This window comes from Melospiza georgiana, chromosome 3 (assembly GCF_028018845.1).
Source record: "Melospiza georgiana isolate bMelGeo1 chromosome 3, bMelGeo1.pri, whole genome shotgun sequence".
NCBI classification, from domain to species: Eukaryota; Metazoa; Chordata; class Aves; order Passeriformes; family Passerellidae; genus Melospiza; species Melospiza georgiana.
The window spans coordinates 15,008,940-15,020,678 of NC_080432.1; the positions used below are offsets into that span (position 1 = coordinate 15,008,940).

General features: G+C 43.2%; 1 protein-coding gene across 1 annotated transcript; it reads right to left on the minus strand.

The window, feature by feature from the left end:
* Positions 1 to 909: 909 nt before the first annotated feature.
* On the minus strand, positions 910 to 11,538 carry CFAP36 (cilia and flagella associated protein 36). The gene is made up of 10 exons (XM_058019566.1): positions 11,388 to 11,538; positions 7,189 to 7,253; positions 6,160 to 6,261; positions 5,643 to 5,757; positions 4,729 to 4,816; positions 3,946 to 3,997; positions 3,036 to 3,153; positions 2,620 to 2,789; positions 2,057 to 2,209; positions 910 to 1,403 (listed from the first exon to the last, which is right to left on the minus strand). The coding sequence occupies exons 1-10, from the start codon at positions 11,500 to 11,502 to the stop codon at positions 1,317 to 1,319; spliced, it is 1,065 nt and encodes a 354-aa protein (XP_057875549.1). The 5' UTR covers positions 11,503 to 11,538; the 3' UTR covers positions 910 to 1,316.
* Positions 11,539 to 11,739: the final 201 nt, after the last annotated feature.

Genomic DNA, 11,739 nt, shown 5'->3' on the forward strand with positions numbered 1-11,739 from the left:
TCACTCTGGAGCTGCTTTGCTTCCCAGTGTGTTCTGTCTCCAGCAGTAAAGAAGATTCCCAGGCCATGAGAGCAGCAGGCACCTGGGATGTGCCTTCACTCACCTGAGGGGCAGAAGAGGCATCACCTGGAGCGTGGACCCCGTTCCTGACTCTCTTCAGAGCCTCCCAAGCCGAGTTCTCCCCAGGACTCCCCGGGAGTGTCGGTCCTTGCTCTGCTCCTCACGGCACCAGCACTGCTGCAGCACAGCAGGAGCTTTAACAACACTCACACAAACAGGAGCTGGCCTCACAGCAGAACCAAGAATGGCATGGATTTTTACAGTTCCTAGGAAAGGACTGACTGTAGTGGCAGCAGCTATCCCGTTAAACACCAGCCTGCACTCCCAGGAGAAGGTGAGACCCAGCTCTCTCTGCCTCTTCCCTGGGGCTGTCACCCCTCGGTGCTGGCTCCATCTGCCCTCGTGGGCACCACGTTTGTTCTCCTCTCTGGGCCCTTCCACTGCCACTTCTGGGGAAAGAACAGAACATCTGCCAACCTGTACCAGTTATAAATGATATTTTAATAAAAACTCCATGAAACTGGAAGGGGTGGGTTTGTCTCTTTGCTGGGAGTAGCTGTGGCCTGTCATGGCCAAGGGTGACCTCTCCTGGCTTCTTTTTGAGCCTGTGAAAGCCAAACCAGTGAAGGACTTAAAAAGAATATCGCTGCTCTGGCAGTGAATTGCTGAGAACAGTCCCAGCTTTGCACTAAAGCAGCTCCTTTTATTTAAAGTTGCATTTATTGCAAACTGGGACCTGGGAAACTGCCCCCAAAGCCTGTAAAGCTCTATAACCTGGAGTTAATTTGTGAATGTACTGACCCCCAAGGTACCTTGGTTTTCTCACAAATGAGGTGGTCGAGGGTGCACTTCCTTGTGAAACCAGACTTTATTTCACTGCACAGCTGAGAAAGAGCCATTTGTTTATAATGGGCTAATGAAAGGAACCTCCTTCTGCACTGCTGACATGACAAAGTTCCAATGTTGAGCTCGGAGCTGTTGCCACAGGAATTCCTTTCCCATCTCTCCTGTGGTGGCTCAGGGCTGGAGCAGGGCTGTGCTCTGCAGTGCTGGCACAGCCTTGGACAGTCAGGGAGTTTCCAGCACTCTGGAAAACGAGTGTTCATGGTGTGGTTCAGTGGCATTTGCAATAGGGTACTGAGCTGCTTGTCTGAGAGTTCTATAAATCCCAGGGAAAGATTGGAAATCCCTTCACTTACTGATAATTTACTCTAAAACCTCCCTGTGTTCTTGGGGTCAGCAATGAGCTCTTAAAACTACCGCTTATTAATGACTTCTTCTTTTAGCTTCTCTGCAAGCATCTTCCTCTTCTGGAGCAGCCTCTGCTTCTCTTCTGATATTTCCTAAAATCAGAGTGAAAACAGCACTGCAATGAGAACCAGCAGCCCCACCATGGATCAGAGGGCTGCATGGGGCTCCTCCACCACCCTGCCCTCTCCCACGGCCCTGATCTGAGTTTTGGGAGCCCCAAGTTCAGCTCCTGCTCAGCAATTGTCCTGAAGGCTCCCCAGGCACCTTCTGAGCATAATAAAATGCACAGCAACTCTGAAAAATATTTGAGGCAACAGAAAGACTTTGGACTTTAGTTCATGCCCTTAACCACTTGCTCTGTAAAGGAGAGTAGTGATTTTGGATTAGAAACAGAGTAGTTACTACATTGTTTTGTAATGTAAGAGGGGTTTAAGGTCTCCTAGTATTTTCCTCTGTTTTCAGAGAGCTTTCAAGCATTTGCAAAAGAAAATCCTTGAGATTTGAGGAGCCCAAACAGTAGGTCAGGGGCTTGGAGCAAACTGGCATTTTATCCATTCATGAACTGAAGTTAATCAGGAGGGTTTGATGGTGCTGAAGCCAACCAATGCCAACTCCACCACTAAAACTTCTGCAAAACCAGTAAGTTGGAAATATTTCCCCCTTATTCTTTGTAACCCATTCCACTCTTCAGCAGCAGCATCACACCTGCACTGAAAGCCTGTGGGTTTATATGAAAGAGCTTCACCTCTTTGGGAGGGGATTCCTCCTCTCTCTGATCACTGCTGGGTGCTGGTGCATTATTTTTTGAGTCTTTCTTCGTAGCCAGCAGCAGGTCTCGTTTTTTCTTTAGGTAATCCTCACGTTGCTTCAGCTGCTGCTTTTCAGTTTCTGATAAATCCTGGGGGGAAAATTTTCAAATTTTGAAAGTAATTATTTTGTATCAGTGTATTTTGTATCAGCAAGAAGAGCACATTTACATCCTATATATTTCCAAAATTACCAGGTGAAAACAAATCCAAGTTGAAGCTTCTAATCAGAGCTGTCTCCTAAGAAATTACCAAAGGACTGAATGCTGAATTCTACTCTGAAACCAGAAATCATGAGCTGAATTTGTGCTATTAAACTGTGAATAACATGAAAGTGTTTACATATTTGTTAAAAAAAAATAACCCAAATCCAACTGATTGCAATAACAGAAGTTCTGTATTTAAATATAATACTATTTTAAATATATATTTTACATGTAATCCTCTCTTTTAGCATTCTAGTTCTATGTTTGGCTTTTTTTAAAATTTGTTTTTAACTTACAGGTCCTTTCACCCCAGCTTTTTGCACTGTGTTCTCTGAACATTTCCCAGCAGAACTTTTCTTAGTGTCTTCTTTCCCCTTGGTACAAGAGGGCTGGGGTAAGTTTTCAGTTCCTTTTTGTACTGGGCAAACTGGTTTGGGGTCTTCTTTTGTAGATTTATGAGATCCCTCTATGTAATTTTACACAGAAAACAATTAGAAAGAATAGATATACATGAGGTAAAAATAATCAATCAGAGCAGAACATCATGGAATAGTAAAACATGCCATGTTGGAAGGCATTCCTGCAGGGCAAATACACTTTACTCACAGCCTTATCCAGCCAAGTTGTTAAAATCTTGATCCAAGTGGACTCTTGAATCATTTAAAACCAGCCTCACGTTGCCCACTCAGCACTGCACTCCCCCCAAAGTTACCTAATGGGCATTTTGGACTTTCCTCAGCTCCCTCAGTGGATTCCTTAGCTGTTACAGCTTCTCTTGAATCTCCTGGAAATTGGTGGGTAACATCTGGAGCTTTGTGTTTAGCACGTGCCTGGAATTAGAAAACAAAGCCAAGAGTTACATTTTCTGCACTGCACCCCAGGTACTGAACTGGCCACACAAAGCAATCTCCCACAAGAACTTCCAATTAAAACTGAGTTGTTTACAGACAATCCAGCCCTTCCCTCAGAACTGTCCGTGCTCTTGATTAACCATGACATTCATTAAAATATGAAATTTTGTGTTGAAACATTCTTTTAACAAAAACCATATCACTGAACACTGTCACCTTCTCTGGCCAGGTGAACTTGACTGGGGGCTCTGCAATCTGACTTTTTTATCAAGAATATTGCTGTTCTTGGTGGGCTATAGAGATCTGGATAACACCTGCCTGTTTTTCCAGTCAATGGGGGGTTTATTGCCATGATTCCACAAGTTGGACACTCCCCGTTTCTATTCAGTTTCCTTTCTCTGTGGTTTAGTCTGATGGACACCCAGGGATGGTCTCTGGAGAGGGTTTCTGGGTGCTGCTGATTAGTTCTCTCTTGTGAACATTTAATGAATAACTGCACTGTCTATCAAGGGATCCTGAAGGGAACTCCTGTGGGATTAGGAGTGCTGCCATCTGCAAGCAGCTTACACTTTGAAGGCTCTTTGATCCTGACAATATCAGCAATTCAGCTGCTCCCTGGATCTGCAAGGATTTCAGGGTTCAGGTGCTGAGCAGGGATTGTAATGCTTGTGGGATATTGCATTGATGGAAGGGATCTGGGACAGCCAGGACAGAATATCAGGGCATTCCTTAACCATCCCCATAACTCACACACAAAGGTAAGGCACTCACCTCTTCAGTCCTCTTTCTCTCTTGCTCTATTTCATATTCTTCCTTAGATTTTCTGTAACAATAAACATGAGGAAACACTCAAAACTCATTTAGTGGTAGTGATTTTCAGGGAAATTTAACACTGCTTCAATATTTGAGGACTATCAAAGCAAGTACAAGGTAATGTGAATTTGTCAGTATCCAGAATATTTCCATGACTTAAGCCTTAATAGAAATAAAGAATTGGGATAAACAAACAAGAGCCCACTGTCCTCAACTATCTTTGTGCTAAAATAATTGTGTAAGAATTTCCAGGATTTATCTATCCCTTTTGCTAATTTAAAGACAGGAAGGGAAGTATTCCCAGAATCCAGAGGGAAAACAGCATTATCTAAAATAAGCTGGATGGTTATATCAGATAATGGTTATACATGGTATTTATATTATATATATATATTGTTATATATATTGGTGTATATATATAATGGTTATATATATTATATTAGATAATGGTTATATATATTATATATTAATCTGCTATTGTTTGTTTCTGTGAACTGGGAGTGGAGTAGAATCTGCAGAATTTGTACCACACCTCTCAGATCACAGCCACAGTTCTCCCTCACCATTTCAATATTCCTGAGCACACCCACTGCCCAGCACCACCCATTTTTCCCTCTGGATGTTGACAAAAATATTCCTGTTGTCTCTAAGATGAAGGCAGTTTGCTGGAAAGGGCTGGAAGAGTTAGGTCCTACAGACCTGTATTTTAAAACAACAAAGTGGGACTGATTGATTTCTTACCTTAGAACCTCCCTGAGTATTTTCATTTCTTCCTGTTCAATTTCACTGAATACATCAGAACCCTCTGTCAAACACTCAGGCACTACACCTGGAAGAAAACAAGGTTTATGCATTATTCTGAGGAAAATTATTTTGTGCTCCAGTTGGCTGATAAGAAAATTTTAAAAAACCCAAACAAAAGAAAATCATATTCACAAAACCAAAGCCATGTGAACTGTTTCCACAAAGATCCTAGAGGAAAATATCCTAAATCCTGTTAGGAAAAAGGCAAAGATTTCTGGCAATGAAAGTTTTGGCATCAAAAGTTAAGCCAAGCTCTGCATTGACATTTGTGGCATTTCCTGTTGCAATTCAGCCACCTGAACCACTCCCAGATGTAGATATTATGTGAAAGGTGAAATTTCAAAATTATTCTCTGAAGAACACTCATACAGTAAGAAGTAAGTAAAATGAAATTATTTTCTCCCCTTTCTCATGCACATATGAGGATGATGAAGGCCTTAACTTGTGCTTCCGGAATGGATTTGTCAGTGTGAATTGTACAGCAGACACTACAACATCTTTGCCATGCAGGGAGCAGAATTCCAGCTGTTGATATTGCTCCTTTTGAGGAACTGCTCTGACTGCCTTAACTCAGAAATGCCACCAAAACTCTGCCACAGAAAACTCAGTCAAGTTTCACAGAGAAATTCAGACAAACGGACCTGAAGAATCTGTTACCCTTACAGCACAGACAGCTGACACTGGGAGTGCAAGCAAGGAGTAAGGAATGAAATCCCAGCACCATCAGCTGGGTGTTCTCCTGTAACTGGAGCAGAACCAGCATTCCACACTCATTTATGAATGGCTTAAAGAGTCAGCAAAAGAACACTAAAATCCTTCAGCAGAGAATCCCCACATTCAGCACTGCTCACCATTTCTTTCTTTGATGATTCGAATTGCTTGCAGTTGCATTTCAATATTTTTCTGTACCATCATTTTTTTAAATAGCCTAAAATCTTCTGCTGCCAACACTGTTTGCAGAATGGCCTGTGGGAGGAAAGATATGCTCAAAATTAAACCCCACAGAAATCCCAACCAGCTCAGTCTGTTTGAAATTAGCTTGATTTTTCAATTCTGGGGAGCATGTTTTTAATAATTATATTTCATTCTCCTATCTGTCTGTTTTTCCAGATATCCAAGAAGAGCTCATGGCCAGGAAAATAACTTGGTGGGTTATGTCTTTAGATCAACATGCCTGCAGTAACATCCTGACAATATTAGGATATTATGACAAAATTGGGGTTCCCAGTGTCAGTTTTCAGCTGCAGTTCAATTGAAAATTACAATTTCACCATGAAAACTTTTCCAGGCTTCATCTCCTGCCAGCTGTGTTAGGGGAAACATCAAGCTAAGAATGAAATCCATCCATTCCTTCATGAAGGCAAATACCTGGGAGGTGTGGGTCTTTGCAAGAGGAGAAGAAAAAGCTTCTTGAAATTTCTCCTCATTAATTCCAACTTCTTTAAGGTAGTCCTCTAGTAATCTCTCCACCTGGAAAAAAGGATAAGATTATACCTTACCTTCTATGGTTTTTCCCTGAGAATCAGAGGAATTTTTATCATTATTGTCTATTGTTTTCTGCTGATGTGGGTTATAAGCTCCAAGGAAAGTCACTACAATAGCAGAACTAATTTTTTTTATTTCAAGCTTTATTTGCTTTCATGAAGTGTTCGAAATGAGCATTTTTATTGCTAAATTTGATGACTCTCTAACATATTTTCTCCAATTTCCAGGACTCTCACTCATGTACCTTTTCCCCAGACTCCTGGCCAGTTTTCCTCATGGTTTTTTGATGAAAGTAAAAGGCTTTTTGCCAGGCTGTGCCTAAAGCATTTAGGATCAGAGCAGAAATGAATGTCGGTTTGTATTTATTCAGTCAAAGCTTTTTAATATAATATTTTAATATGATTTAATATTTTAATATGTATTCCCCAGCCTCATTACAGAAAGTGTTAGAAATCTGCATGTACTATTTTATAGGTATTTAAGCTCCAAAAATCTCCTGCAGTTTTTTCTGATAATTGAAAGATAATTCAAAAGATTTCCCAGACTCATTAGTGAACAAAATCCGAGTTGTGAGTGTTCTCAGACATCCTGCTGGTTGTCATTTTCACTTGACAGAAAATAACATTATCAAGCTTATAAATACAATCTTGAAGGTGGTGGATATATTAATTTTAATGATGAATATGTAAAACAGCCTAAGAGCTGTGACTGTGTCACAGTTTCTTTTCCATGTACCTGATCTTTAGGCATATAAATGCATATGACAAATACAACTCACAGGATTTCTAAATAACACATGGAAAAATACTGAATAACAACAACAACCCAATTAGAAGCTCATCTAAATACTCATTTAACACTTTAAATTTTTTTTTGCTTAGAAATTTAGCACAGATAGTGAATAATGCTCACCAGAGCTTGGTACTCCTGATAAATTTCTGTGTAAGACAACTTGCTTTCTTCTTCATCATCAAAAACTGAGGAGGGGGAAGAAGAAACATTTTGCAGTCAGTGTACAAACCACCACAAATTAACTTACACGCTAAACAGCAAGATTAACCTTTACAGGGTAATACATTTAATCAATTAAAATATAGGCCATGATTTCTAAAAGTCCCGTGGTTTTCCACACACTCAGGCTAAGTGTGTGTTTTTGATAATTGAAAGTAATTAAGCTGCATAATTTAATATTGGGAAAATGTATCTTCATAAATGACTTGTAAGCAAGTTGAGGATTCAGCAGATACATTCTCTAAAAGTAAGTTTTAATATAGGAACTGCCCCATGATTCTGTGTAAGGTTGTTTATCACATCAAGCAGGAAATTTCTCACTCTCCGTGTATTTACATGGAAGATTTATTTATTAATGACTTACAGCATTTTTTAAATGTCATTCATGTAGTGAGAAGCCAAGGTGATGCAGGAAAATGAGTCCCTGCCTGCACAACCAGATAAACCCAAAGAGGAAATGTGGTGCAGTTAAGTTATATTTTAATTATATCTATCCTGATGTAGGAAAAATGGACATTCCTATACTATAGGCCATGTTAATCATATTCATGTAAATTCATATTAAAATCCCTGACTGGAGCTACTCAAGCTCATGATCTCTGTGCTGCAGAATATGTGGAAGAAGCAGAAAATAAGAAGTGAAAACTAAGGTTTGGGGGAGGGGTTAATTTACATTTTTTTCATGCCAACAACTAAGAGAGGTAATGTAAAACCTGGCAATTAAAGCAGAGGCTTAGAAATAAATCTGCCTCAATCCCCTCCAAGATTAGCCACTTGGACAAGCCACTTGCCAGGAACATCCTTTGAAGTCATGTGAAGAATGGGAATTGTGCTTAAATTGGTGTGATTTATTCTTCATGTGCAAGTGACATCCCTGATGGTGCTGATGCCTGTGGAACCAGTGCAACCTTCACACAAATTCAGTGATTTTTTGAAGGCATCCAACATCTCTGCCAGCTGTGATAGCCCTGAGGCCACATCACCCCAGACCTGGGGACAGTGTGGGCTGAGGTGGCACCTCCTAAAGCAGCATCACTTTCTGACACAGAAGTGCAATGACAGAAATCCAATCACACATTTCATTTTTCCCCCAAAAGCAGAGGAAAATCTGCTTTTTAATCATACTTTGGAAAACCAACATTGCTTGAGGGTTTTGCACAGGGCAAAATTTTTAATGAAGAAATTAAAATAAAAGGCTTACAAATATCTATGATTAAATTCAAATGGTAGGGGAGGTATTATAGATATCAGTTCTATGCAACCACCATGTGAAAAATGCATATTTTATGATTTGCTTTTTGCAAATATTAAAATGAATATTATATGTGTTGTGTTAGAAAGTAATGCTGTATTAATTCTTTTAAGTAGTGTGTTAAATATAGTTTTAGGTTACAACAAAATGTTAAAATAGAAACTATGCTGTGTAGGATACTTTTCTAAGAAAGGACTCGCACTGAGACAGCAGCCATAGGACACCTGAATCTTTCAGAGAAAGAGAATTTATTGCTCCATTATCAGAAGAAATGAACTTCTTCCCGCCTCTAAGGCGCTGTCAGGATTGAGAGGAAGAAGCTGACACTGCCCAGACAGAATCCTGTGTTTGAATGGAATTTATGCATCATGTATGAGGTGTATGAATATGCAACAGGCTGTTGCTTTTAAGGGTTAATCCTCTGTTAACGTGGGTCCTTTTTCGGGCTTATGCTGCCCAGAAAAAGGTACCCAGACTGTCTGTGACTCTTTGTTTCTATTGGCTCATATTGTTCTAATTCAAATTGTCCAAATTATTATTACTCTAATTGCATTACGATTTTTATAACCATTTTATTACTATTAAACTTTTAAAATCTTAAAAACAAGTGATTGGCATTTTTCACAATTGTATTCCCAAACTCAGGGGAGTGAAGACACTTGAGAGCCTCAGTTGTCTCCTCCAGGCTGGGGATCACTCCCAGCTCTTGCAGCCCACAGCTTTCCCCTTTTTCCAACTGTGCCCTTTTCCCCCACCCCTCCTGCCCTGGGGATCCCAGGCAGGGGTGACAGTTCCCTGGCAGTGCCAAGGGGATGTTCCTCCTGCAGAGCAGAGTGGGAGGCTGGCACACCCCGTGCTCTGTCCCCAGCCTGGGGACACCAGGGGATGAGGTTCAGTGCCAAGTAAAGCAAGCTGCAGTCAGCATCTCCTCTCAGCTAAGTGGCTTTAAGGAGTACTTGGAACAGAGACCTTGGATTTCCTTGAGTCAGGGCTTCTGAATCACGTTGTCATTATTCCTTAGGGTTTGGCACAGTCTTTGGGGGCCCAACAGGAATAAAGATCTGAAGAGCCACAGTATGTGGTTCATGTGTATGTCCCCACAGTATGTGGTTCATGTGTATGTCCCCACAGTATAAGACAAGCCAGGGGACACAGATGTCCTGGAGGCACTCATTATCTTCTTGTTAAAACGGAAATCTTGGCTAGGACCCCTCAAATGGGATGATACACACCCCTCTATTTAATTTCAGTTTGATGTAGAAGGAAATTAATCAAGCTGTAAAAAATTAATCAAGCTCCCAGAAAGAAGGAGAGAGAAAGCAAACACTTACAGATAGAAAATCATTACAGTAAGTTTACAAGTTGAAGTGCAAGGACTTGGCCAAAGTAACTACAGTTCTAAAATGAATTCCTCACACACCAGTTACCAAAATCCAAATTGTATTTTCGAGGAGTCACAAATCATTGTCAGTTAATCAGAGTGTTGCTAATTTGCTTGTCCTGCCCAAGGATCAAATGTTTTGGGAGTGCAAAGGACTCTGTCCTGACCAAGTGTGTCAGTCCCAGGCCAGCAGTGGGATGAGCACAGCAGGCAGTGACCAGCACGAGCCTGTCTCACGCTAGGTGGAAATTTACAGCGGTTCCACAAATCTTCTTACTGTCAGTAAATTCCCCTCAACCTCCTAAGGAGAAGGGATCATTGCTCCTGAGAGGGATAAATCAATTCCCTCGATAGCTAAACCCAGACCCTTTGCAAGGTAACCAGAGCATTCAGCCCACCCAAGTTTAGGCAGATTTCCCAGGACAAAGCTTCCAGCCAAGGTTTCTCTAACCCCTCCTAGCTGTGAATGCTCCAGGAGCTTTCCCTTCCTCTTTTCCCAGTTTTAACAGGGAAAGCTGTACAGACTCATGACAGTCGTGCCTCATGCAAAGTTTGGGGAGCTAGAAACGATTCAGGAAGAAAGTGAGAAGCAATTTTTTTCCAAGAATCACAAACAAAAGCTGCCTTTGTTTTTCCAAAGGCCTTAGGCACTGCTTTCAGACTTGCCCAAATTCTCATTACTTTGCTGTAAGGATCTGGGTGTTTTTTGGCAGCAGAAGTTGTTCTGTAAGCAGGAGTAACTTAGCCAAATCTCTGCATCAGAAACTCTATTTCCTCCTTCTCCCTCTGCAGATACAAACTTGCACAGGCCTCCCCTGGCCCAGGGCAATCCTGGCCCCTCCTCACTGCCTCTACTTCCACTTCACCCAGGCTGCTCCCCAAATTGTGCCTGGATGGTCTAAGAAGACAACGGAAGAAATGGAAGTTTGAACTGGAGTTGTTCCCGAGCTAAACTCACACACAGGATCACCTACAAAACATCGCCGGTAACCACCGACAGTGCTGTCATTTTTGCGAGGCACTAAAACTCAGGGGTTTTCACCTCTGAACTGACAGCATTCACATAGCTGCAGGAATTTCACTTTGGGCCTTCTCCTCAATGTCGCACTGACCCGACGGCGCTTTCGCTTGTCCGGACCGGTTTCCTAAGGAAAACTCCCGGCTCTGGAAGAGCTATGGAGGCCGTGCCGGGGTCCGGGGCGCTGCAGGGTGCAGCGCTCGCTCCGTGTCAGCCGAGAGCTCACGCCATAATCCCAGGACGAGCTCATGGATGCGAACGGCACCTCCTGGCCCACGGCTCGCCCGGGGCACACCGCGGGTCCGGGCAGTGCCCAGGGGGAGCGCGGCCGGCGGGGCCGAGTGCGCGCCCCCGCTCAGAGAGCCCCGGGAACCGCGGGGACACCGCACCGGGACGGGCCCCGCCACGGCCTCGGGACACCCGCCCCGCCCGCCCGGCGCCCCGCTCACCCTCGCAGTTGTGCTCCATGAACTCCAGGATGGGGATGGACCAGGCGGGCCCCCGCAGGAAGCCGGCGATGGTGTCCACCACCCACTCCACGTCGTCCTCCTCCCCGGCCGCCATGGCCAGCGGCGCGGCCGCTATGGCAACCGGCGTCACGGGGCGGGACCGCGGGCCGGGAGCCGCCCGCCCCCACGGCATTCCCGGGAATGCGGCGCGGCGGGAAGCGGCGGGGCCGAGGGGAGTGGCCGCAGCATTCCCGGCCGCCTAACGAGCGGGTCCTGCACAGCAATGGAAAGAGAAGAAATGAGCGCCTGCGGTGATTGTTGGTCGCTGGTGCTGAGGGAAATGGAGCACGGG

What these genes read in the sequence shown, in the direction of transcription:
- CFAP36 (XM_058019566.1), bottom strand. Translation starts at nt 11,502, where the DNA reads ATGGCGGCCGGGGAGGAGGACGACGTGGAGTGGGTGGTGGACACCATC. An exon ending in AGAGAAAGAGGACTGAAGAG is followed by an intron (nt 3,154 to 3,945) that starts GTGAGTGCCTTA and finishes TTCTAATTCCAG; the next exon opens with GCACGTGCTAAACACAAAGC. An exon ending in AAGCTGGGGTGAAAGGACCT is followed by an intron (nt 2,210 to 2,619) that starts GTAAGTTAAAAA and finishes TTTTCCCCCCAG; the next exon opens with GATTTATCAGAAACTGAAAA.